Consider the following 26,747-nt stretch of genomic DNA (forward strand, 5'->3'; position numbering starts at 1 on the left):
GATGGTCTGAACCTCCTGGTTTATGGTCTGAACCTCCTGGTTTGTGGTCTGAACCACTTGTTTGTGGTCTGAACCAATTGTTTGTGGTCTGAACCTCCTGGTTTGTGGTCTGAACCACTTGTTTGTGGTCTGAACCTCCTGGTTTGTGGTCTGAACCTCCTGGTTTGATGGTCTGAACCAATTGTTTATGGTCTGAACCTCCTGGTTTGTGGTCTGAACCTTCTGTTTGTGGTCTGAACCTTCTGTTTGTGGTCTGAACCTTCTGTTTGTGGTCTGAACCTTCCTTTGATAGTCTGAACCTCCTGGTTTGTGGTCTGAACCACTTGTTTATGGTCTGAACCACCTGGTTTGTGGTCTGAACCAATTGTTTGTGGTCTGAACCTCCTGGTTTGTGGTCTGAACCACTTGTTTGTGGTCTGAACCTCCTGGTTTGTGGTCTGAACCTCCTGGTTTATGGTCTGAACCTTCTGGTTTGTGGTCTGAACCTTCTGGTTTGTGGTCTGAACCTCCTGGTTTGTGGTCTGAACCTCCTGGTTTATGGTCTGAACCTTCTGGTTTGTGGTCTGAACCTTCTGGTTTGTGGTCTGAACCTTCTGGTTTGTGGTCTGAACCTCCTGGTTTATGGTCTGAACCTCCTGGTTTATGGTCTGAACCTTCTGGTTTATGGTCTGAACCTCCTGGTTTGTGGTCTGAACCTCCTGGTTTATGGTCTGAACCTTCTGGTTTGTGGTCTGAACCTCCTGGTTTGTGGACAGATGGAGTTTGGAGCACGGTGGATGTGGCCTCAGATGTATTCGGTTCTGGTCCTGACAGAGTGGCGTCCCGGCTGCACTGGGACCAGCGGGATGTGGACGGGTCGGTTGCAGTTCTGCTCCTGCGGACGCCGACAGGAAGTCAGCAGCAGTGTTCCCGCCACCAGGTGCAGGACTCCGGCCGTCCACCCACAGAACAGAGCGTCGCCAAACTCCCAGCGAGGAACCACGTCTGGAACCGACTCATCGAAGAACCGCACCACCGTCAGGTGAGCGATGTAGGAAACCGGAACGAGGACCAGGATCCCGGCCGCCAGGGACAGCGTCCCACCCGCCGCCTTCAGGGCCCTCTTGCAGCTCACGTCCTCCATCTGACGCCGGCAGCCGTTGACCAGGTTCATCCCTGGGATGGCCAGCAGCAGGCCCAGCAACCCGACACCCAGCGCCGTGCACATCAGGATCCGGGCCAGCTTGATGTCCGGCGGTAAGCCCAGCAGGCTGTTGTAGGGCCGGCACTCCTGCAGGCCCAGTTCCTGCACCACACAGGTCTCCCACAGCCCCAGCTGGAAGCTTTCCGTGGGCAGAAGCTCTGTGGACAGGGTGAGCCAGGTGGGCAGCAGGGTGGTGGCCAGGGAGCAGAGCCAGGTCCCCGCCAGGAACAGGACCCCCAGCAACTCCAGGGTCCGAACGCTCGGGTCCATGATGGTAACGCTCCGGGTCTCAGCTCCTTGCTTTCAGGAGGGGGCCTCGCTCGCACATCACTGCTGCAGGAGAGCAGCTCCTCAGTCCAGCTGGGAGAATCTGCCCCCCCCTCCAGCAGTCAGAGCGGACGCAGCGATTGGTCGGCTGGAAACAACACCATGGCTGTGAGGTCGCCTGCAGGCAGGAGACAGGATGTTATCGATGCCCACATCCCTGCCTGAAAGGCGTTTGAAGCCCCCCCTCCTCAACAGGGATGCTGCCCGTTTTACACGGTGTCTGTTTGTTCTCTGTTCGCCGAAAAAAACAGGAAACCGCTGAGGTTTCCATGGCGACAGCGGACACAACGTCCAGGCTTTACTGGGAGCAGAAAGAGATTCGTTTCATCTCCACGTTTGCAGTCCGTCTGCAGAAGTTCATTAAGAAAAGGAGCTGTTTCTCAGCCTGGTCCTCACACTGGGGGGGCTGTCGGGCTTTAGAACATTTAATATCAGGAAGACGTTTGACTTCCACCTTTTCAAAGTCAGGCCGAAGGCTTAGAATATTTATATTCACCATATTTTTCATCTTGAATGTGTCTTAAGTTACCAACCAAACGTCTATAAATCCACTTTCCATATTTCCACCACACATTTCAGTTCAGGATGAACAGTGTTCATATTAAAGTTCACAGCTGTTTGAGCAACACTCACCTCTGACAGTGTTCACTTAATATTTATCTGATCAACACTTTACACTGACATTTTAAACGTTTCTCTTTTTCTGTTAGCAGTCACCATGTGTGAGAAAAATCATCCTTTCATCACACGTCAAAGTGAGCTTATCTCTGCTTCAGTGTGGAAACATCAGTGCCTCTACTTCAAGATAAAACTGTTTATTTCCCTTCAACATTAATGTATCAGTCCAAGCAGGATCAAAGAAGTCTTATTTAAAAACTGTGCATAGGTTTTACTCTGTTAAACTCTAATAAACTCTGTTAAACTCTGTTAAACTCTGATAAACTCTGTTAAACTCTAATAAACTCTGATAAACTCTGTTAAACTCTGTTAATTTATTTTTTCAGACACTTCGGTTCTATTCATTTGGACGTGCTGCAGCATGGAGATAAAACTATTTCTGGTGCAAATAAAAGCACCCGTTTTCAAACATATTCTGCATGTGCATAAGTGGTGTGATTCGTTACTCTTGTGATTAAATCTCCAGTTGCGGGTTTCCTTGATGCAACGTCGCCCTCTTCTGGACAAAGTGGGAAGAGTCGCAGGAGAAACTATTTCCTTTCGTGTATGAAAACTTTTATATAGTTTGAATATTTTTTTAGTTATTAAACCATTTGTTTGTTGTTGTTTTTTTTGCGTTTTTAATCCATTTTTGCCTCCCTTTCCGTCTCTTCTGGGGTGAAAATAAACAAAAACAAAGACGGCTGAAATACGTCACAGACCTGAGACGATGACGCCGTAAGCGTGCGCCGCCGGTGCTGCTTTTTGACGTTTGCGACGCGCGTGACTCCGGTAAAGATGTCGGTGTTTCACGATGAAGTTGAGATCGAAGACTTTGAGTACGATGAGGAGACGGAGACGTTTTATTTCCCGTGTCCCTGCGGGGACCGCTTCGCTATAACTAAAGTGAGTCCGCTGGGAGCTGATGGCCGACTCCGATGCTGTTCAAACCAAAGTCCACTTTAAAAATCTCTGATTATCCCTCTTCTCATCCTTTGGGGAAGTTAAACATTGAGCAGTTAATGTTTTTATCGTTTCCATAAATCTACAACGTCTTCTGATGCATTCTGCTCAGAATCATTGAGTATTTTTTGATTATATTTACATTTTTTAATAGTTTTAAGAGTTTTTACCAGAAAGTTGCTTTCAAACATGGCGCCAATGATTCAGAATGTCGTTGTTTTACCTTTGATGGTCAGTTTACAGTAAGAAGCCGAATTAAGTTGATCATTTCCACTGAAAGCCAATAGATGTTGAAGGTTTGTTAGTTTGTGAATGAAATGGGTTTAAATGAGTGTTGCATCATGAAGACATGCTGGTGCAGAACTCTCAGCTGAGCTGATGGGTGCTGACAGAAAGCTGAACCTGAGAGCTGTGCTTGTGTTTTTAAGGAGGACCTGGAGAACGGGGAGGAGGTGGCCACCTGTCCCAGCTGCTCGCTCATTGTTAAAGTCATCTATGATCAGGTAGCTGCTGAATCCTCAGGTTGCTCACCCTGATCCAGTTGTTAAAGACCAGCTTTTAGCAGGAAAAGCGGTTCCAGATCAGCTCCTGCTTAAAGCTGGATGTGAAGGTCAAAACCGCAGAGGAACAACATTAAGTTCATCTTATTTTCTTAAAGGTTTAATGTTTTCGGGCATCAAGCCAAGTTGGAGATGGCAACCATCCCAAAGTCCATCCACCTAAGTTTAGGCTGAATGACCCGTCTGGGAGAAAATGGGCTTCTGGGAAAAGCCACATCAGGGTTTATTCTTGAACAGGACTCTTCTTCTTTGTGCCTTTTTATGGCGGTAAGATGGCCGCCCTGACGTGTGGGACGTCAGTGGTTTATTCTAAGGCCATAAAAACGTTAGACACTAATGTGAGGTGGGTTTCTCTCGGGTTCAGACTGTTTACTGACTCTGATTGATCCCATTTGGAGCTCCGCTGTGAGAGAAAAAGGTTGAAATGTTTAAGGAAATCCAGACTGACCCAAAGCCGTTTGTGTTTCAGGAGTTGTTCGTGTCCGGAGAAATCATCGCGGCTCCGTCGGCCTCGGAGCACAAACTGCAGCCGGCTCGGTCCTGAAGGAGGAAAACAGTTTGTACAAACTTTATTGGAGCAAAGAGACGCTCGGAGTGACGCTGAGCCTCGTGTTTTCCTGTGCTGGCTGGTGGTTTCATGTTAGCTTTCCTGTTGCGTTCATGGGGAGGAGCGGCGTGTTTTCCCCTGAGCCGACGTCCCGCTGGAGGCCGGAGACGGCCGGGGCGGCGCCTGGTTCCAGCCGCGTCACGCTGCATTCGATTACGACTGGGAAAACTCAGAGAGCGCTGCACCACTGATCCGGTTTCCTGGTCGGGGACGTGAAGCAGACTTCCATGTTTCACATCCTCTGCTGGAAAGGTCGCCCACAGAGTCTTCCATCTGCTTTTCTTCTTCCAGGGAAACATCGGACGGCGTCCCGGTGGCTCAGCAAAGAGGCGAACTCTTTACCGACAGTAAAAAATGACCTGAGCACCAGTTCAGACTTCCCCTTCGGAGGTCTTTCAGAGCTGCAACAGACTCTCTGCTGGTGTTTTCTGCTAAAACTCGCCCGTTTGAAGCTGAACGCTTTGTCTCACATTTCAGCCGTTTGTCTGGGATGTGGAACTCAGGCTTAAAATCTTGTAAATGTGGCTAAACGGAAGTAAAACCAAGTGCCTGCAGCTGTGAGCCGCCTTCATATCGGAGCTGTGGCTCATCAGCCGACTTCAGACTGTTGGGAGCCATGATGGCGACATGAACCAGAGTTTGTGTGCACGGATCAAATCTCCATCTGAGGGCAGCTCGACCCTGCAGGATTAAAGATCTGTCTTTTAAAACTGTTTCATTGTATTTATTAAGATGCAACGGGGTGAAATTTGTCCCTCTCAGGCTGCCGTACTTCTGTCTGAAAGTGGACTTTGTGCTGTTTGGGTCAGGAGAGACGTCCCCTGAGGAAATACTAAACAGACATTTAAACCGTGTTTGAACAGTTTGCTTTGATAAAAAGAATAAAAACACAAGTAATAAAGTTGGAATGCTACCGAGTTTTATTGTGAATATTTTATTCATCAGAAAACTCATCCTGAAATATCTTAGCAGTTAGCATTTAATGAAGAACGTGACTAAATTTAATTTAAAAGAAAAAGACAGAAATGACATTTTCCACTCATCAAACATCAAAGGAAGCTAATATAGTTAATATAAAATCTCCTGAGTTTAACTGGAATTTATCTTTAACAATGAAGCAGAAAGTAAGAGTGAAAGATTCTTAACTTCCCAGTTTTAGGTCAGGTGAATGCAGCATGATTTCAGGTTCAGACTGATGGAAGAAGAAGAAGAAGCCATTAAAGGCCATGAAGATGCGTCCCTCTCAGCGGTGGATCCTGCGTTTAAATGAAGGCGTCTGCAGCATGTCGATGACCAGTGGAGGCGGCGCATTCCACCAGATGTGTCGCAGCGGGAAAAATGTTCGTAGAGAAAGTTCCAAATGAGCCGAATCTTTGCCCCGGCGACAGATGTGCTGGAGAGAGGCGGCCAACCGGCCCGGTGCCGATGGCGGCTTTTTCAATGGTGTGTTGGGAAACGTTGCCATGACAACAGATACATAGGGTTAGGGTCAGTCAAATTCAGTTCAGTTTTATTTTGACATGATATTTATAAATCACAACAAACATCATCTTAGGAGGCTTCTAAAGGTAAAGTCCTGAATTACAGCACTGATGGCAAAGCCGAGACATCCACTTATAGTTCAGGGTATCAAGCACATATTTCAGAAATATGCTTTCATGTTGACAAGCAAACTGCAAATTGTTTCATCTCATTTTTAAACTTTTTTTTTTTACATAGAAATTCTACATTAAAAGTATCAGTTTGTCACATGTGCAGCAAACTAACTGCAGCTGACAGCAACTGAATGGGCTCAGTGTGAAGCTTTGACTGGAAACACACAGAAAAACAACTTCCTGGAAGAATGGCAGCTTCCATCTTTAAAGGACCGGAAGAGGAAGAAGTTTCCAGGGAATCATTCAGAAGAGTTTCACACAGAAACTGACTGAGTCCATGAGTCTGAAAAGGTGTTTCTGAGTGAAAGAGACAGACATGAACAGACTGAACTATCTGTTCAGCAGGGATTCTCTGACAGGAGGACACTCTGTATTGAGAATGAGGAGTTGTCGTCATAGTACAGAGCCCCGCCCCTATCCGCCATGTTGGCAGAATGCTAGCGAGAAAACGCCGTTCTCTCCGTTAGTTTACATTGTACGCGTGTGTTTTTAAATCAGTTAGTGTTAACATTACGGAATTGCAAGAACATGCCTGGAAATCAATGCTGTGTGAAGAACTGTTCCAGTACCTCACACAATACGTTTGGGAAACATAGGAACAACGAAATTCGTTATTTTAGGTTTCCTAAATGGATGCAGCATCAGGGAGAGCAGGTTTCTGACCTGACCAGGAGACCCCGGGTTGCTTGGTTGGCTGCAATAAGAAGAAAGGACCTTACTTTCGATTGCGCCCCTCCGTGGTTGAGAGTGTGTTCTCTGCATTTTCACTCGGGTAAGTTATCTAAAAATCTCTTTATGTTGTGGTCTCTTAAAGCTACGAAGTTACCTTATGTTGTTGCAACCGTTGTTTTACCGTTGCTGCCTAGCTAACTAGCGAACTGTTGCCTCTTCGAAAATGCTCAATTTGCAAACTGTTGCCTCTTCGAAAATTAATGTTAACTACCCCCTAATGTGGTTAATGTGTTAATGTGTACCCCCTCAGCCCTTTAGTCATACCATGAGCAGCGTTACCCTCTCAGTCAACACACTAAAACGCATGACAAGAACCTTACCTTTGCCAGTACAACGCTGTTATCATCACCAGAGCCACCTGGAGGCTTGTAGATGGCCAAGTCCTGCACCCAGCCACAGCAGAAAGTCTCGTACGATTCCAAAGATTTGTGACTTTTAAACTCCTGCATAGTGTAGTAACTTACACCAAAGACAAGATAATTGACTATGTCCATATATGTGCACGGAGGTAACTGGTCCAGGTCTCTGTGCCATTCTGCTGCAGGGAGCTCGTAAGGATCAATATTTTGGATGCTGGACAGTTTCTCCAAATACCGCTGCTTTGCGCTTGTAATAAGCTTGTCCCTGCAAGGTCCCTTTTCTTTCGCCTTATCTCTCTGCATTGCTTTGCTTTCTTTCTTTCTTTTGTATTAGTCTCTGCCCTGCCGAAATGACAAATGCGGGAAGATATCCGTTAAGATATCCGTTAAGTTAATGGCGTTGCCCCTGGCAACCAATAGATTCTTCTGCCAACATGGCCGACCGGAGTCACGTGACTCCTCATTCTCAATACTCAGCACAGAGACAACCAGGAACCATGTGACCAGAACCCAAACCCAGGATGCAGAGGCTCTTCAGTGAATGTGGTGCTGAAGGTGTGGAGGTGGATCAGTGTGTCAGAGGAGACTCTGTAGAAGGACAGAGTGCCAGCAGGACGGTCCACATACACTGCTGCTCTGTTACAGACAGAGGAGGAGGGGATGTGTGTTTTTCTCTTATTGTGCCTGGCAGAGTATTTACCTCCATCATCGCAGCTCAGACTCCAGGACTGATCGTTCCTTCCAAACAAACTGTCTTCTCCTCTCCTGCTGATTCCTCTGTCACTCACTGATATATAAACGTCTCCTCTCCACTCGACCTCCCAGTAACAGCGACCAGTCAGAACATTTCTACACAGCAGCTGAGGATACCAGCCATCAAATCTGTCTGGATGATCAGGATATGACTGATACTCCTCGTCCTCCTCCACACATGTCACCTTCCTGTTGTTGTCAGACAGTTTCAGTTTCCTGTTCACTGTGTTTGTGTCGATTGTGAGTCGGCAGGAATCTGAAGGAGAGAACAAACACAGTCCAGCTGCAGTTATTGATCCATCATCTGTTCACTTTGATCAATGAGTGATGTGACAGTGTGACGATGGCTGGATGTCATGAATCAGATGAAGAACACACTCACACTTCCTCAGCCCTGGTGTCAGCCATCGTTCTCCAGCAGGCTCCACCCTGAAAGCAGGAAAATAACTGTCACATGTTTCAGGACTCCAGAAATAGCATCTAGAATGAGCCGGTCCCATTCCAGCTGATGCTGGAGGAACGGTGGAGCACATGCTGCCAGTCATAGCCATATATTCTGCTTATGTCCCAGAGTAAAGACACTCTGGGGAGAGGTATCTGATGCTCTGTACCTCGGAATGCTGCTGTGGCTCTATTAGGAGTGATGCCTAAAGGGCTGAATGGGAGGCCAGAGAAACATCTGTAAATATATTACTGTAGCAGTCACAGTGCCGTGTGGATTAAGAGTTTTCAAACTTTGACAAAACCAACATTCCTGTGGGGGATGTTTACGTATGTGGATATAAACCAGATCTTCATTTTCTTTCCACAAAGGAAAAAGAGACAGAAACTGCCTAATTTACGTTAACCTTCTACCCTCTTAAGAGTTTTTGGGGAGTCGAACTCGCAACAGACGCTTGCAATAAAAATTGGGGATAGACTCTAACGAACAAAGAACTCACTCTTGGAAAAGTGGGACACTTATTATCTTATCTGGACCATAACTCGAAAGTTGACACTTTAACACCCCTTTTCACCAGCAAACCGACCAGATGGCTACACACGAACTGAGAAGACTTCACTAAGGCTCACTTTTAGTCGAACCTTAAAACTATATTAAATGTGTTTGATAACCGTGTACAATTTCTTTCAGGTTTCCAGCTTGATCACAAGACGCATATAGAGACAATTTGTACGATTCTGGCTTAAATATTGACAAAGAACTGATCTTGGTTGAAAATGCCCAACCTGCCTGATGGAACCACATTGCCCCCTAGTGGTCTGCAGTGTTGATTAGTTGAACATTTAAATCCCAGAGGACTCAGTAAAATGGACAAGATATATGCAACTATTAACTTCTAACGATGTCCCTTCGGTATCTATTTGGTATTTGTTTGGTATCCCCATTGTTAACACAGAAAATTAACATTGTGTGGTTCGCTATTCATGTGTCACGATTTTATAGATATCCATCTGAATTTTGAAGTCATAATTGTCTTTATCATGTGTGTTATTTTGATGTCTTTATATCACAAGTCTATGTTATATCTTTAATCTGCATATCTTAACAAGTTGTGGTGTTTTCAGAATCACCGAGACAAATGTTCTATGAGACGGAGTAATGGAGAAATAAGAGTTTTCTTTGTTCTATCCAGAAGTCCCCATATAGCACAGATCACCTTACACAGACACCCAGGCAGACATGCACACAGTTCAAGCATATCATTGGCTGAAAAAGTAGTGTAAGCCCCGCCTCCGAGAGTCAAAACCCGGAGCCCGCGAAAAACACGCTCTCTAGTTCTCTCGTTTGCTGGCTCGCTTCAGGCGGCTCTCTTGCTTCTTGTTCCAGAAGAGTTCCAACCCAGAGTTTCAGAAGGAGATTTGAGCAGAGAACAGCTGCTCAGAGAGTTTTGGAGATGGTTTGAGCAGAAGAGAAGAGCTCACCAGAGTTTGGGAGTTTTCCCATAATCTCAGGAGAGAGCGGAAGGACGTGAGGATGAGCGATGCAGAGGACGACCGGAGGAGACCCTCCAGAACCCAGTGAGACCCCGGAGACGAGAAAGAAAGACCCGAACAAAGATAAGAACAGAATGAAGTTTTCCTACCAAGAAAACCAACTCCAAGCAACCTTTTATTAATCTTCTGTGAACTTAAGTTCACTTCATCAGAGAAGCAACGGACCCACTGACACTCAGAAGATTCGATCATCTAACCACAGCCCTCGGCACCATCGTTCCCGTTTCCCAGTGAAAGAAGCAACTGAGAAGTCCGCTAAAGTCAGCCACCACAACCAGGAAGGCCCAGAGAGCGGAAGAGAAATCCCCTCGGACCCCGCGTGGCCGCTGCCGTGTTCCAAGCTGACTAAGCAGAACTTCAGCACAGTAAGACCGACCCGTTTTCACCTTAAAGTGGGTTTGATGGATGTCTCGAGGCTTTCACAGAATGATACATTAATCCGAAATGTCAGTATTTAGCGTCAAATAGTCAGCCAACCCAAACTATTTGAATACATCCAGTATCTCCCCATTCCCATATTTTATTTTATGTTCACTAAGTGTTTTATATAATCACCCATATTCCATGCATCTCCTGTTTGTTTAAAGGTTCATGTCAAAGATCATATCATTGTAATAAACAGCTCATATATCTATATATATATGTTATAATCACAGATTGTGTCGTATGCTTTCTTTACGTAATGTCTGTCCAACCAAACGAGAACTTCACGAAAGTAGCGAGATATGAGACTGATTATTAGGCTAATTGATTATTAAATTGATTATTAATTTAACATACCAGGATCGTAAGATTTTAACAGTCGTCCTCCCTGGACTGTAACTTAAAGCAAGTTTAAACATCAGCGAGGTGGTGCCCTAATTTCGAGGTGTAGGATAAATCCTTATATTTGATATATATAATTGCCCCGGTAACGCTACATTACTCACAGCAGCACTGAGCTGCAGAACTATTAGATGGCTGAACCCCCCCTTCATATAACATCTGGATCCAGAAGGTTTGGGGCCTCCATCAGATGGAGCACATTACAGATCTATGAAGGCTCCTAAAGTCCATCTTTACTAACCGCTGGAGTCCTGTCGGCTCTTTATGAGACACAGTGAGCCTGCTTAGCCTTCCTGCTCTGCCACCTGTTTCCCATCATCCACACAGAGCCTCACAATGTTTCAGTGCTGCTCTCCTCAGCACTTATTTCTGTGTGGGCTTGTACATATGAATGTCTGAATGTGTATATTTGATTTAACATATTTAATGTGGCCCTGTGATGGAGGCCGACCTGTCCAGGGTGAACCCCGCCTCTGGCCCCGCTGGGAGGGGCTCCGGCCCCCCCGCGGCCCTACCGACGGATTCAGCGGGTGGAGAAGGTGGGTGGATGGATGTTTCATGCATTTCATTGGGAGTGGATATTTGTTCTGTTGGTCTCTTGTTTGCTTTTGATCTTAATTTGGATATAATGTGTGTAATTATCATCTCCAGCTGGATAGAGAAAAGTGCAGAAACTGAACGTCAGCGCTGAAAACCCAATAAAAAACAAGTTCAAACTAAATGTTTTCTGCAGTCAGATGATGGAGATGATGAAGTTTCTGTCTCTGAATTCAACTCTTCACCTTTGGAAGAATTTTCACTTTGATTTTTCTCTCCTTTCTGAAGCCAAATGTGAGCTTTAAACACTGTGCTGAAATCTCTTCAGTCTCTGGCATCATGGTCTCTCCTGATGGTCACATTGTTTCTGCTGACTCCTCCTCTCAGAAGGTTTCAGGGCAGCCAAACATCCAGATCCTCTCTCAGGACGCAGGTCTAACCCACATGTACGCATTTCCAGATGTACGCTGAACATGGTTCTAGAAATCTTTGTGCTAAGCTAGGCTAACATGTCCTGGACCCATCTGTGCGTCTGATCCAGGGTCAGAGGACCAACAGACACTTCTCACTGTTGTTCCTGCAGATGTTCTCCTTGGAGACCTCCTCCACAAATATCTGCTGTTCATGTCCAGCCAGCGTTGGTGCTGTGAGCAAAGGAAACAGGCTCCTACATGTGTGACTGTTCATGTAACACTCAGCAGGAAGCAGAAGCACAGGGCTGAGTGCAGCACAGAGAACATGTTCCCAGCTCTGCCTCCTCTGTCAGACACTGTGAGGCTGCAGCAGGCCTCTCCATACCTGAGTGTGTGTGGATCCTTCAGTGCAGCCCTCAGCAGCTTCTCTCCTGAGGCTCCTGGATGGTTGTAGCTCAGGTCCAGCTCTCTCAGATGGGATTTGGGGTTGGAGGTCACAGCTTCAGCCAGAGAAGCACAGCCTTCCTCTGTGATCAGACAGCCTGACAGGCTGCAGACACACACAACAACAGAAACTCTGAGAGAACTGCTCTGAAGCTGAAGCTGAATGTCTGCAGCTGTCTCACATTACTGACTGTGTCTTCACAAATCTGAGTCACAATCACACCACACACACGTGGATGGACCTGATTTCTGCTCCCATTTTAGCCCCGAACACATGCAGCCACTCCCCACTGAGTCCTGTTCAGATAGAAATATGCTCTGCACCACAGTGAGAGCAGCAGTGAAGAAGAAGCTGATTTCACTGATGTGAACCTGAGACGCTCGTCAGCAGGGGCGCCGCCAGGGATTTAACAATTATTTTCATGGGCCCCAAACAGCCGGTCAGGAGGCTTTATGATGAATTATGAGGAATTTAAAGCCCCTTTCACACTGCGATCCGCTACCTTAGCGGGTCCAAATTGCACCTTCGACCCGCGTCGAGCAATGTGAACGCTTGGCGTGTCAGGGTGACCCGTGTCGCCTAAAGCCGAGTTCAGGGGGCGTTGCCTAGTGGCAGAGCGTCACACGAAACACATAAAATGCTGGGCGTGTACAATGACGTAGGCACAAGCCATGCGCCGGAGGTAGGGTTATATACACCTGTCTGCATCAAATTTTTCAAACAAACGATGGCGGGACACCTTGAGAACTCGTTTTTGCAATGCAGTTCATGGAGATGTTACTTTACGGTGCGTCTTGCTGCGTGGGAAACCGAGCTCTCCCATCTTTCTCGCCAGCCCTTCCAGCAGAGGTCCATCCTTCACCGTCCCCGAAATGTGGCGGAAAATAACGTCCTCTGCTCGGAGGCTGAGGAGCTCGCGGACCTCCTTGTCTCACCAGTTGGCCATATTAAAAAATGTCTCGAACTTGATGCAGGCTAAAACAGAGTAAAACTTGTCCTCACCTGTCGCTGTTGTTCTGAATCAGCTGTCCATTCTGAATCAGCTGTCCATTCTGTCTTTTAAACTCCTCACGTCACGTCACGCCCACGTCCGACCCGCGTCGATTGCGTTCACATCAAACTCGGCTCGGCAAAAAGACTAGGCTCCGACGTGGGTCGAAAGGCGAGTCGAGTTGACGCGGCAGCCCGGGTCGGCAGTGTGAACGCAACAGCGGACACGCTAAATTCGCGAATTAAACGCGGGTTATTCGGCAGTGTGAAAGGGGCTTATGATGCTATTTTACAGAAAACTATGCATTTTGATGGTATTTTCAGTCCGTTTTTGGTTTTCAAAAATGTGTTCGTCCTACTTTTCCTTCTCCTCTTTCTTTCCTTTCTTTCCGTGTTTGGCTACCAGACTTTGAGGCATATTGCCTTCTCTGCCTTCTTACCCGCTGCGGCGCTGCAGCTGATCCAGTCGGACTGAACCATTTCACATAAATAGAGAGGGGGGGGTTAATGTTTCCAAAACAAATAAAGTTATTGTTACCGGAACATTGTAAATAAAATATATTTGTGACTATAAGTTAGTGAATAACTTGGTGTCACATTATTTTCTGTCAGTGTTATAACTTTATGGGGGCCTCTCTGGGCCCCTCTTAATCATGGGCCCCTAGAAGCCTGAACACGGTTCTGAGCCAGGTTTGACGGCTGCTCTGCGGGGCGAGTATACGTGTCCCGTACTGTATGTGTTGTAGCGAGGGAATCCACTGAAAGGGAACGTAATGTCATGCGTATCAGTTCAGTCAGAAGGAACCAGGTCCAACGCTTGTTTACAGCTGGTTGGCCCCGCCCATCAGGTGGGCTCAGGAGGACAACTCACTCAAAGAACTTTGTAGGAATCTGCACTCTACATTATTTACTGGAGGAGAACGCAGCCCAAAAGGAAACTGAGCAAATGATGCAACAAAGACTTTCCAGGTTGTTCCAGGTTCAGGTTCAGGTTCCAGGTTCAGGTTCCAGGTTCAGGTTCCAGGTTCAGGTTCCAGGTTCAGGTTCCAGGTTCAGGTGAGTTCCTGTGGTGTCAGAGGCCTAAAGCTGCTGGAACAATCATACAAAGAGCATCCACAGGTGTTCTGTTACCTGAGAGTTTCCAGTCTGCAGTTTGGACTCTTCAGGCCAGCAGACACCTGCTTCAGCCCTGAATCCTGCAGGTTGTTGTTACTCAGGTCCAGTTGTGTCAGGCTGGAGGACTGGGAGCTGAGAGCTGAGGACACAGCTGCACATCCTTCATCTGAGAGGTTACAGACGCTCAGCCTGAGGAGACAGTTACAGAGAAAAAGAACAGCTGGGGTCAGAATCAGTCAGCTCTAATGCTGACTGTGGACTGAAAGCCCACTTAGAGGGAACATCAGGGTTAGAAGCCTGTGGTCGTGTCCGTGCGGTGGTTTTTATGCTCAGAGACGCATCATGAGTGAAACAAGGAGTCCACACGGTGGCTGAGCCTTTCCACCCTGGAGCTGCAGCTCATCAGAGACAGTCTCAGAATCTGATTCAAACAGCAGAGGCTTTCATGGGGAACAAAGCTGAGGAACTGATCCCATCAGACTGATGGTGGGGCTGACTTCAGAGCTGCCCACCGGGAACAAAGGCTAACATTTATCAGCACTCTGCTCCAGCATGAAAACAGCCTCACCTGAGAGTTTCCAGCCCACAGGTTGGACTCTGCAGTCCAGACAGCAGCTTCACTCCTGAATCCTGCAGGTTGTTGTTACTCAGGTCCAGTTGTGTCAGGCTGGAGGACTGGGAGCTGAGAGCTGAGGACAGAGCTTCACATCCTTCATCTGAGAGGTTACAGACGCTCAGCCTGAGGAGAAGATGTTAAACAGTCTCACATTCAGTCACATTTAATAAGAACAGTCACATAAGGGACAGTAATGATGTGAAGCTGCTCTGCAGCCACAATATCTCTGTAACTTCCACTGAGGAGTCTCTGAATCTGGTGATGTGCACTATGGTTCCATTCTTGGTGTTTTATATTCATGTTTTTAATGGACTTTAATTACTAATCCACAGCAGAGATGATGAAAATGTCTCCCATCGCCCACAAATATCTCACTATTCACAGAAACACTTTATTAGGGATCCATGAAGGCTGATCCACAGATATATGATTTTAATAAGCCCGCCAACTACTTTTAATTAAAGAAAAATTCACATGTTTTCTTCTTTTTGTGTGCCCTTTCCTTAACCTCTTTTAAGGTTAAAAAGGGCTGTGTGTCAATGTTCTACCTCAAGATTTCTGTAAATCTTTTTTCTTCTTATATGTAACTGTTGTACTTTTACAAAACTTTGATACCATTTAGAATTACACCAGCCCAAGCTTTGGGTTGTTGCAGACTAGATCAGAGGAAAGGGACACAGATCTGGAGACGTTTTACTTTGTGGATTTAAAGCAGATGTGAAGATGTTTTCAGATTATTGCATCACAGAGACTGTATGAAGCTGAAACAGCAGAGAAACCTGACCTGAGAGCTTCCAGCTTCCAGTGAGGACTCTGCAGTCCATCAGACAGCTGCTTCACTCCTGAGCCGTAGATACTCAGGTCCAGTTGTGTCAGGCTGGAGGACTGGGAGCTGAGAGCTGAGGACAGAGCTGCACATCCTTCATCTGAGAGGATACAGCTGCTCAGCCTGAGGAGGAAATAATGAGAGAAGTAGGAATCTGGGACTTTCTCTCCTATAGAAACAGCAGCAGGATATTCATACACATCCCTCTATATCTGTACTCACACAGCTTTGTTGGAGGCTTTGACCACTGGCAGCAGCCTCAGAAGAGCCTTCTCTGAAGCAGAGTACTTATTCAGGTCAAACACATCCAGAGGTTTTCCTGATGACAGTAAGATGAAGCCCAGAGCTGACCACTGAGCAGGAAACAGTTTATCTGTGGAGAGACTTCCTGAACTCAGGGCCTGTTGGATCTGCTCCACCAGAGAACGATCATTCAGTTCATTCAGACAGTGGAACAGATTGATGCTTCTCTCTGCAGACAGATCCTCTCTGATCTTCTTCTTGATGTAACGGACTGTTTCCTGATTGGTCTGTGAGCTACTTCCTGTCTGTGTCAGCAGGCCTCGTAGAAGCCTCTGATTGGTCTGCAGGGAAAGACCCAGGAGGAAGCGGAGGAACAGGTCCAGGTGTCCGTTTGGACTCTCTAAGGCCTTGTTCACAGCACTCTGATGGAAGAGAGTCTCTGTTAGTGTTTTAGACTTCTTAGACTTTGGTTGTTCCTCCATCAGGTTGAGTCCAGAGTTGCTGAAGGTCAGATGCACATGAAGAGCAGCCAGAAACTCCTGAACACTCAGATGGATGAAGCAGAACACCTTCTCCTGGTACAGCCCGCTCTCCTCTCTAAAGATCTGTGTGAACACTCCTGAGTACTCTGAGGCTGCTGAGATATCGATGCCACACTCTGTCAGGTCTGATTCATAGAAGATCAGCTTTCCTTTCTGCAGCTGCTCAAAAGCCAGTTTTCCCAGAGACTCAATCATCTCTCTGCTCTCTGGACTCCAGTGTGGATCTGTCGCAGCTCCTCCTTCATACTTGAGCTTCTTCACTTTGGCCTGAACCACCAGGAAGTGGATGTACATCTCAGTCAGGGTGCTGGGCAGCTCTGCTCCCTCTCTGGTGTCCAACACATCCTCCAGAACTGTAGCAGTGATCCAGCAGAAGACCGGGATGTGGCACATGATGTGGAGGCTTCGGGATGTCTGGATGTGGGAGATGATCCTGCTGGCCTGCTCTGAATCTCTGAACCTCTTCCTGAAGTACTCCTCCTTCTGTGGGTCAGTGAACCCTCTGACCTCTGTCACCATGCCAACACAGCCAGCAGGGATCTGATTGGCTGCTGCAGGTCGTGTGGTTATCCAGAGGCGAGCAGAGGGAAGCAGCTCCCCCCTGATGAGGTTTGTCAGCAGCACATCCACTGAGGTGGGCTCTGTAGCATCAGTCAGGGGCTCCTTGCTGTGGAAGTCCAGAGGAAGTCGACACTCATCCAGACCGTCAAAGATGAACACAACCTGGAACTGTTCAAAGCTGCAGATTCCTGCTGCTTTGGTCTCAGTAAAGAAGTGATGAACAAGCTCCACCAAGCTGAACTTTCTCTCTCTCAGCACATTCAGCTCTCTGAAAGTGAATGGAAACATGAAGTGGATGTCCTGGTTGGCTTTGCCTTCAGCCCAGTCCAGAGTGAACTTCTGTGTTAAGACTGTTTTCCCAATGCCAGCCACTCCCTTTGTCAGCACTGTTCTGATTGGTTCATCTCTTCCAGGTGGGCCTTTAAAGATGTCTTCTTGTCTGATGGATGTTTCTGCTCTGCCTGCTTTCCTGGATGCTGCTTCAATCTGTCTGACCTCATGTTCATCATTGACCTCTCCGCTCCCTCCCTCTGTGATGTAGAGCTCTGTGTAGATCTGAAGGGTTGGCTTTCCTGCTTTAGGAATCCCCTCAAACACACACTGGAACTTCTCCTTCAGAGCACATTTAACTTTACGTTGACATGCTGGTCTCTGCAGACGGTCAGCCAGCTCCTCCTGCTTCATTCTCCTCAGGAAGTGAACTGTGATCTTCATTAATGCCTCTCTGCTGCTCCTCTGCTCTTCATCCTCAGCCTCCCTCTGACTCTCTAAGCATTCTGGGTAATCTGGACTCAGAGCCTTCTGCATCTTCTTCAGCTCCTCCTTCACAAAAGTGAGCATGTTGTCCTCCAGCAGCTGGAACAGAAAACTATATGAATGAGCCCATCAGACTGAAACCATGGAGCCAAACATCAGATCCATGTTGGACACACTGACAGCCCGCTGGTCTACAGAGTGCAGCATGGAGATGGCTGTGAGCAGAACAGATGGGAAAGTAGTTGTTGTACATGTTGTAGCAGTCACAGTGTTTGGATTAAGAGGCCTGCAGCCTCTGAAGATAACAGCATTCCAATGGGGGGATGTTTCTTTTCTGGGCAAGAACAGATCGGAAATTCTACATAAAGTAGAGAGACAAAAGCCTAAGTTACAACGACCTTCGGCCCTTTGAAAGCTTTTGGGAGTGGAACTAACAACAGACACTTGCCATAAATTGGAATAAGCTCAAATTAACAAAGAACCCTTCTTTTGGAGTAGTGGGAGACGTACCTATCTTATCTGGACCAATAAATCGAAGTTGACACTTTAACCCCATTTTCCCAGATAAGGGACCAGATGGCTGAAAAAACTTTACCAAGACTTACTCTTAGTCAAATCTTAAAACTGTATTAAATGTGTTTGATAACCTTATTCAAGTTCTTTCAGGTTTCCAGCTAGATCACAAGACGCCTTTAGAGACAATTTGTACGATTCTGGCTTAAATATTGACAGAAAAATAATCTTGTTGGAAAATGACCAACCCACCTATGGAACCACATTGCCCCCTAGTGGTCTGTAGTGTTGAACATTTAAATCACGGACTCAGTGAACCGGACAGTTATATGCAACAATTTAACTTCTAACGGTGCGTTCACACCAAACGCGATGCGAATATTCGCACCGCCTTCATCGCGCGATCGTTGCCGCAGGTGTAAATTAAATTCCATCGCCTCAAACGCCTCTTTCGCGCGAGTAAAAAACGAGTGAATAGCTCAAGGGGCTATCCATGGCTGATCGCGTCCTTGTACCTGCTGTGGCAGTCCGAGATTCGCCTGAAACGCACACGCCGTCGTGTCTGGATCAGTGACATCATCCGGTGGTGCATTCAGCTCGGATAATTTCATCGCCTTCTCCAGGAGTTGCTTCTGGATGACGGCCGCCTCGAGCGGCACCCCAGGCCCACCAGGACCCAGCCCGACGACCCGCTCGGGAGGACCGGCGCCTGCAGCCGGCGTCCCGCCGAGAGATCACGGCACCGATCCTCCCGAGCAGGCCACCAAACTGGGTCCCGGCGAGCCCGAAACACCGCTGGAAGCGGCCGCCACGGGAGGATCGGTGCCGTGATCTCTCGGCGGGACGCCGGCTGCAGGCGCTCCGCAGCTGGGCCGCGGCTCCGTTTCAGCTGCGGGGCGCCTGTGGCATGGTGTCCTGCCGAGAGATCGCGGCTCCGGTCCTCCCGAGCGGGTCGTCGGGCTGGGTCCTGGTGGGCCTGGGGTGCCGCTGGAGGCGGCCGTCATCCAGACGGAACTCCTGGAGAAGGCGGTGATTTAATTTTTTATTTTATTTAGTCAGGGACCATGTGCAAAGTACATTAATTACAAAGTAAAGAGATGACCTGCACCAGATTGTAGCTTAGAAGCTAATTTCCATGTGCAGTCCCATCTGCATGTCACAGACAGCACCTGTCCATCTGTCTCCACGTCACTGTCGTCCAGAATCTCAACGCTGATAGGCTGTCTGGCGCGAATATTTCGCCAAAGTTGGATTTTTTGAACTCACGCGAACCGCCTCACCGCTCCTCACCGCACCGCCTCACCGCTCCTCACCGCACCACCTCACCGCTCCTCATCGCGCCGCCGGCTCGAATCCGCGTCTAATCGCGTCTTTGCATTGACTTTGTATGTAATCGCGTCGCCCGACCGCGTCTGGTGTGAACGCACCGTAACGATGTCCCTTCGGTATCTATTTGTTATTGTTTGGAATCTCCATTGTTAACACAGAAAATTAACATTGTGTGGTTTGCTATTCATATGTCATGACTCTACAGATATCTGAATTTTGAGACTCATAATCGTCTGTATTATGTTGTGTTATTTTGATGTCTTTATATCACAAGTCTATGTTATATCTTTAATCTGCATATCTTAACAAGTTGTGGTGTTTTCAGAATCACCGAGACAAATGTTCTATGAGACAGGAGTAATGGAGAAATAGAGTTTCTTTGTTTTATCCAGGAATCCCCATATAAATGCTGAGCAGATAACCTCATACAGAGACACCCAGGCAGACGTCACCACAGTTCAGGCATATCATTGGCTGAAAGAGTAGTGTAAGCCTACGTCATGCCCCGCCTCCGCGAGTCAAACCACGGACCCCGCGAACCCAGACTCAGAGAGTTTTTAAGAGATTTTCAGATTTGAAGAGATTTGGAGAGAGTTGTTCAGTTTTCCGGAGTCTCAGGAGAGAGCAGAAAGACAGTAGAATGAGGAGAGTATGAGCGGTGCAGAAGACGACAGGAGGGAGAAAGAAGATGACAAGGACCCAAAGAAGGACGAGAAAGAAAGACCCGAACAAAGATAGAAACAGAATGAAGTAGTCTGAAGATACATGCTTTCTGTGTTTTGTTCGTCCATCGTCATCCATGTCCTTTTTACGTCGCACGTTCTAACCTCCGCTGTTGCACGCCATCACAGTTTTTCCTACCAAGAAAGCCAACTCAAGCAACCTTTTATTAATCTTCTGTGAACTTAAGTTCACTTCATCAGAGGCATCAGCAACCGGCCAACTCTGACACTCGGATTATCATCCTGCAGTCCTTGGCACCAGCGTTCCCGTTTCCCGCTGAAGAGAAGCAACTCCAGGTCCGCTGAAATCAGCCACAACCAGGCCCTGAGAGCGGAACCCAGAAGAAACCCACTCGGGCTGCGTGGCTACTACCTGCTGTGTTCCGATCTGACAAAAGGAACTTCAGCACAGTAAGACCGACCCGTTTTTCACCTTAAAGTGGTTTGATGGATGTTTCGAGACTTATTAGAATGATAAATGAATCCAAGATGTCAGTCTTTAGCTTCAAATAGTCAGCCAACCTGAACTATTTGAATAAATCCAGCATCCCTCCATTCCCATATTCTATTTTCCATTCACTAAGTGTTTATATAATCACCCATATTCCATGCATCTCCTGTTTGTTTAAGGTTCATGTCTTTGGTCATATCGTTTTAATAAATAGTTCATATATCTATATATATGTTATAATCACAGATTGTGTCGTATGCTTTCTTTACGTAATGTCTGTCCAACCAAACGAGAACTTTCACGAAAGTAGCGAGATATGAGACTGATTATTAATTGAAACATTAATTTAACATACAGGATCGTAAGATTTTGTGTTTTTCCTTCTTTCGAAGGTGGTGCCCTACATTCGAGGTTTAAGGTTTATTGAGACTGTGAGAACATCTTATAAATCCTTATATTTGATACATATATAAATGCCCAATATCGCTACAATGTACAGACCATAAATATGGAGTCCAGCTGTGTTTGATGCTGCTGGGCAGACGGACCACTGGGACCCTCTGAGCTCTGCTGGTCCACTCTGTGGAGGAATCATGAAGATTAAGATTAGATTTATTCTCATCTACATTACAGGGAACATACACAGAATTTCTCCTCCGCTTTTAACCCATCCAGGTTGGCACCTGTTGAACACACACAGGGTCACACATTCATAGAGACAGATGCCATATACACTGGAATCACAGCACCTGGGAGCATGGGGGTACAGTCGATGCTCAAGAGCACCTCAGCTGTGGCAAGGAGGTGGACACCCCTCCAGCTGTTAGTTCACCAAACTTTTTTTGAGTGGGAACCGAACCACCAACCTTCTGGTTATTGGACGACTGCTGTGCTGGTGGAAAACATCCAACACACACCGCTTCACATATGAACATAGAAATGGATGTGAAGCAGAGCTGAGCTCACATTAAACACATGTTGGAGTAAAAACTGTTCAAACTGACTCATTTTACTCTGTTACAGCATTTACACTCAGCTCACCTCTGAGGGGACGGATGTGGGGCTGATCTGAAGTTAATAAAATCGAGCATTGAATGGTCACTCTTAAAGGACACACAGCTGGGTCCAGGCTCAGCTCCAGGTCCGAGTCTCTGATGAATCCTGACAGAAAAACACTTGTTTTCACACATGATGCAGCTAATTAGTCTCATCAGAGACGTCAACAACTGATCCAAGTCTCAAGTAATTCAGCTGGAAACTGGTTATCATCTGAAACATGATGCAGCCTCCTCTGAATACTGACAGCTACTCACTGCTGGGCTGATGGAACATCAGGACGGAATTCAGTAATAATATCCTTCGACCAGTCGCTCTTAAAGGACACACAGCTGGGTTCAGGTTCAGGTTCAGGTTCAGGTTCAGGTTCAGGTTCAGGTTCTGGTTCTGGTTCTGGTTCTGGTTCTGGTTCAGGTTCAGGTTCAGGTTCAGGTTCTGGTTCAGGTCTCTGGTGGATCCTGATGGAAAAAAATGCTTTTCAGCCTGCATGCATGATATACTTAATAACCTCTAAATCAATGACCTGATGCTAACTTACTCTGCTTTGGAGGCCTGTAAGCTGAAAAGTGGGAGATCCTTCTGCAGTTCGCTCTGTGAGGACCCCCTCCTGGGTCCAGGTCTCTGTCCCTTCCTGTGAATAAAGGTGGTTTGGTGATGTGAGCGCTGAGCTGGGACATGGAGGAGAGTCATGGACAGTTAGAGATGGTCACCTCACCTCTGAGCTTTGCTCTGGCTCTCATGTTCCCCACACAGAGAGGTTTCAGTGTCCTCACTCTGATCCATGCTGCTGAACTCACAGCAGCTCACACACACTTTCTACCTTCTTCTGCAGAGGAGACACACATCATTCATCTGCACAGCAGCTCACACACACTTTCTACCTTCTTCTGCAGAGGAAACACACATCATTCATCTGCACAGCAGCTCACACACACTTTCTACCTTCTTCTGCAGAGGAAACACACATCATTCATCTGCACAGCAGCTCACATCCTCCTCTCCATTATTTGGGCTGTAAAAGCAGTGTTTCCCACACATAGACTAATTCGTGGCGGTGCGCCACAGATTCAACACCGGCCGCCACATATTGCGTTTCGTTATTATTATTTCTTTTAACGCTATTTAAAAAAAATACTCATATTCGTTAAGCTGCATTTCCTTTCCCTGCTCTCCCTCCGTCTCTCTCGCATAGCTTACTCACACACACAGCCCTCTCCCCTCCGTGCTTCCCTGGAAGCTTGCTAGCTTCAGCGTCGCGTTAGATTAGCTCTATAGCTCTGGCTCAACCGAAAGAAGACGGCTGGCGAAATTCACGAAAGGTTGGTATCACGTGCACCTTTATAAAATCACACATTAAAAAGTCGTAAAAAAATATTTTATATTTTGAATACAATGTTGTCCCGTCCCGACCCATTGCAAACACGCGATTACGCCTTCTTTATAACAGGGGTGCAAACAGAGGTATGGTCAAAAAGGAGTGAGATTATCGAAGCCCACGCCCCCGCAGGAATTATCATATAATTAAATTTTGCCACCACCTCTGCCATCCAGGGCTCACCCTATTCACACAAAAATGTTCTTTATATGAAAATACACTGTCCCAGTTCCTTGGAAATTCTTAAAAGTAAAGAATACTGAGACAACGCTGGAAACATTTGGCATGTCCCCTTTTTTTCAATTTTTTTGAAAAAGTCTGACATTTTGAATATGACTCAATACACACAAGTTCCAAAATATCACACCATTAACAACCTCAGTTCACTCTCATAGACTTTTATATCACCACAACTTTCTTTAGCACACCGAGAAACAACAGAAAAATAGCCTCAGAGCAGCTAAAAAGACAAGTTTCTCACCGTTGCTCTCTGTATTTCAAATTACGCCGATATCGGAGCTTGCAGCGGCTCTACAGGTGACAGGTGAGTGTTAAGCTGGGCATACACTGTGCGATTTTTTTCAATCGCGGTATTCAGCTGCTGCTCATACTGTACGAGTGAATCGCAAGGGTTAAAACGTCACAGCTCACGATTCCTGTTCTCACACTGTACGACCCGATGGTCTGATGCGATCTGGCTGCTCACACTACACGACACGTCGGACTCGGTCGCCGCCATGCTGTTCTGTTGTCTTTTTCTTCTTCTGTTGACATTTTTCTCTTCCGTACCTATGTGCGCGCATGCGTAGTGTGACAGGATGAGGTCAATCGGCTGGTCCAGCTGCTTCAACTGTACGAGAGCCTCACGAGGGGCGACCAGGATTTCAAACAAGTTTGATTTTCATCCGATCGATCGGGAGGTGGTCGGGAGGGCTTAATCGTTTGTCGTTACCCCATGTATACTACACGATGCGAGACGCACGATTGAGCCAAAACTCGGCCCGATCTCCAAAATAGTTGCACGAGTGAAAATCTTGTCGACATCGGGCCAAAATCGCACAGTGTATGCCCAGCTTTAGCCTGTTAGCCACGGAGCTAGCATTAGCATGGACGACGGTAAGCGTTAACAAGCCTTTATTTTGATAACTGACTCGTCTTACCGACGTACTTGTCTCCGGACTTCCAATCGGTATGTGCTCTGACTTTCTTTCAGTGTAACTCGGGATTTTTCTCCTTTTTCTGTCCTTTTCACAAGTAGCTGCGCTTTACTTCTCTGGTTAAGGTCAGAAAATAACGAAAAAATCGTGCGCCTGCAGTTCACCTGGCTGTTGAGGCACTCCCCACATGGGGTCATACGAACTGTGCGGCGCATTCAAATGCAACAGGAACATTAAACTTTACAGATGCAAACATAACATAAATACTCTCCCGCTTCTTTTATTGGTCTCTATGTCAGTCCAGAGAGATTCGGGGCTGAACTTTGATGAAATTATAATCAGACATTACAACAACACCACCCCCCCCCACCCCCTAAAAAAAAAAACTCATCGGATCTGCACGATTCACACAAGTCCCCCAGACAGCTGTGAAAAAGGCGGCATCCGCCAAAAGGCGCGCCGTTTGCACCCCTGTTATAAAGTTAACGAGTCGCAAGTTTGCCGTAAAAAAAAAAAAAAAAAAAAAAATATATGTAGTTGGGTTGTCGATGTCAAAACACTAGCAGCTGTGAATCAAATAAAGTAGGTTTTTTTAAACTCTTACACTGAGTGTTTGCTGCTTCAATCCAGATGAGTATGGAAAAATATTTTCCGCGATTGAACAGTCCGACCAGTGTAATTAGCTATGTTATTAATTTGTTTACAATGAAGATGTGAAAATCTGCAGATAAGCCGTCACCCACCGTGACACAGGTGTCCCACATCCTTACGTCTCCCATAATTTTCCTTGATGGAGAAATTATCCAGGTTCTTAACTCCCAATGTGACATATATCACATTACAGATCTCTGACAGTGGGGGGGGGGTATTCTGGAAAAAAATTCTGAAATGGGTTCTATGTGGTCTATTTAGTCTGTGTTATAACCCCCTTAATTTTCATTTAAGTAGAAATGGGTCTGGGTTCTTAAGAAATAATACAATAAAGTTCTGTGTGACCAATTATTAACGAAGGAATTATTTTGAAGAATTTTAATTTTTTACCCCCCCCCCCCCCCCCCGGCCCACCACCACACATTGCCTTCTGTGGGAAACACTGAAGAGGATCAGCTGCTGTACTTCCATCAGTCCACTACAAGGAGGTATGGAGCAGCACAGACATCATGATCCTGATGAGGATGATGATGATGATGAAACATCTCCATTCACTGACACACACTGATTATCTGAACCTGCAGCATGATGATAAATCTGCTATCTGAAACACTCTGATGGGCTGAATGCAGGACTGAACTGTACATGAAGAGCTACACTGCAGATAAGTAGCAGCAGGACTCCAGAAATCCATCCTGCAGGATCACTGCAGACTGACAGGAACCACCAGGGGGCGCTCACTGCTCTCTGTTAAATATTATTTAACTTTATTACCTCCGCCAAGGAGGTTATGTGATCGCCCGAGTCTGTTGGTTTGTCTGGATGCGTGTCTGTTCGCTGCAATCTTGCGACCTGCCACAAGGTGGCGGGGCTTGGTTGAGACAGAATCGAAACTTAAAAAGCTCCGAGCCGGCACGGACTCGCCACCTGCCCGTCCGACCGCCGAATCGCTGGCTCTGGGTGACCCAGCGGTCAGACGGGCAAGCAGCGAATCCAAGCCAACTCGGAGCCCCCCAAGCCTCGACTCTGTCGCGTGACTTGACGAGTGAGCGCCCAGGATTTTCGCTGTCGGGCCGTGAGTCACCCAGAGCCAGCATGATTCGCCAGACTCCGCAGTAACGGACGGATCGCAAGTCAGGACGGATCAGTAGGAGGCATGGCTCACTTAACCGACAAACAGGCAAAACGACGTTAATCGTTTCAGACCATTCACTACAATATATGGCTGGATAAAAAAAATGCGCTTATAAAACAAAGCTTCCTTGGCGGAGGTCTGCACTCTCTGAGTGCATTTCTAGTTAAATATATTATTATATGAACCCACTGATGAGTCCACATGGTCACACCCAGAGGCTCCAGCACACCTGAATTATGATCCTTCATAAAACACGTTGAGGATCAGAGTCCAACAGGATCAGAGTCCAGGATTTATCTGGATCTCATATCAGGACTCCGAGTTTCACTGTGAGAGTGTTCAGAGAGCAGTGATGAACAGAGTGTGAGTGAACAGCACATTCCAGGCAGAGTTCCTCTGTTGGAGGAGAAAACAGCAGCAGGCTGAGTGGGAAACATTTCATGTTGCTAACAAGCTGCAGCTCCTCATCAGCACACTGATTGTTGCCGTTTACTCTCAGCTCACATGACTTGTGTCTCATCAGCAGAGGAAATCTCTCTCTGCTCGGAGACTTTGTTAAATTAATCAAAGTGACACTTACTCAGCTTCTTCCATGAACTTCTTCCCTCTGCAGCTCTCTGCTGTCTGGACCAGGTCTGTGTAGAAGAAGAGGAAATGCTCTGCTCCTTCTCCGACACCAGTCCTCTGTGTCTGCAGG

At 46.8% G+C, this 26,747-nt stretch overlaps 3 protein-coding genes across 5 annotated transcripts; 1 reads left to right on the plus strand and 2 right to left on the minus strand.

Annotated features, from left to right (window-relative positions):
- Positions 1–652: 652 nt before the first annotated feature.
- LOC142391294 (claudin-24-like) lies at positions 653–1,453 on the minus strand. The gene has a single exon (XM_075477065.1). The coding sequence runs from the start codon at positions 1,451–1,453 to the stop codon at positions 785–787; it is 669 nt and encodes a 222-aa protein (XP_075333180.1). The 3' UTR covers positions 653–784.
- Positions 1,454–2,903: 1,450 nt separating this feature from the next.
- Positions 2,904–5,196, plus strand: LOC142391487 (diphthamide biosynthesis protein 3-like). The gene is made up of 3 exons (XM_075477263.1): positions 2,904–3,073; positions 3,559–3,633; positions 4,160–5,196. The coding sequence occupies exons 1-3, from the start codon at positions 2,966–2,968 to the stop codon at positions 4,232–4,234; spliced, it is 258 nt and encodes an 85-aa protein (XP_075333378.1). The 5' UTR covers positions 2,904–2,965; the 3' UTR covers positions 4,235–5,196.
- A 114-nt stretch (positions 5,197–5,310) lies between these two features.
- On the minus strand, positions 5,311–26,747 carry LOC142391485 (NACHT, LRR and PYD domains-containing protein 3-like). Of its 3 annotated transcripts, XM_075477261.1 has the most exons (14): positions 26,631–26,747; positions 22,448–22,558; positions 22,271–22,363; positions 22,147–22,190; positions 21,990–22,080; positions 21,718–21,837; positions 21,178–21,256; positions 15,782–17,760; positions 15,518–15,682; positions 14,686–14,856; positions 14,133–14,306; positions 11,952–12,116; positions 8,179–8,225; positions 5,311–8,052 (listed from the first exon to the last, which is right to left on the minus strand). In XM_075477261.1, exons 2-14 carry the CDS (start codon positions 22,513–22,515, stop codon positions 7,517–7,519), a joined length of 3,732 nt encoding a protein of 1,243 aa, XP_075333376.1. In that variant the 5' UTR covers positions 22,516–22,558; positions 26,631–26,747; the 3' UTR covers positions 5,311–7,516. The 3 variants fall into 3 exon arrangements, with proteins under 3 accessions (XP_075333376.1, XP_075333374.1, XP_075333377.1); XM_075477259.1 differs by having other exon boundaries at positions 21,990–22,190; XM_075477262.1 differs by lacking the exon at positions 21,718–21,837 and having other exon boundaries at positions 21,990–22,190.

This window comes from Odontesthes bonariensis, chromosome 11, assembly GCF_027942865.1.
Source record: "Odontesthes bonariensis isolate fOdoBon6 chromosome 11, fOdoBon6.hap1, whole genome shotgun sequence".
In the NCBI taxonomy this organism is placed as follows: Eukaryota; Metazoa; Chordata; class Actinopteri; order Atheriniformes; family Atherinopsidae; genus Odontesthes; species Odontesthes bonariensis.

Excerpts from the sequence above, each read along its gene's own strand:
- LOC142391485 (XM_075477259.1), bottom strand. The coding sequence starts at position 22,515 with ATGGATCAGAGTGAGGACACTGAAACCTCTCTGTGTGGGGAACATGAG. Across the intron at positions 21,838-21,989 it reads GATGTTCCATCAGCCCAGCA|GATTCATCAGAGACTCGGAC; the intron begins GTGAGTAGCTGT and ends TTTTTCTGTCAG. Across the intron at positions 21,257-21,717 it reads CCACATCCGTCCCCTCAGAG|AGTGGACCAGCAGAGCTCAG; the intron begins GTGAGCTGAGTG and ends ATTCCTCCACAG.
- LOC142391487 (XM_075477263.1), top strand. The coding sequence starts at position 2,966 with ATGTCGGTGTTTCACGATGAAGTTGAGATCGAAGACTTTGAGTACGAT. Across the intron at positions 3,074-3,558 it reads ACCGCTTCGCTATAACTAAA|GAGGACCTGGAGAACGGGGA; the intron begins GTGAGTCCGCTG and ends TGTGTTTTTAAG. Across the intron at positions 3,634-4,159 it reads TTAAAGTCATCTATGATCAG|GAGTTGTTCGTGTCCGGAGA; the intron begins GTAGCTGCTGAA and ends TTTGTGTTTCAG.
- LOC142391294 (XM_075477065.1), bottom strand. The coding sequence starts at position 1,453 with ATGGACCCGAGCGTTCGGACCCTGGAGTTGCTGGGGGTCCTGTTCCTG.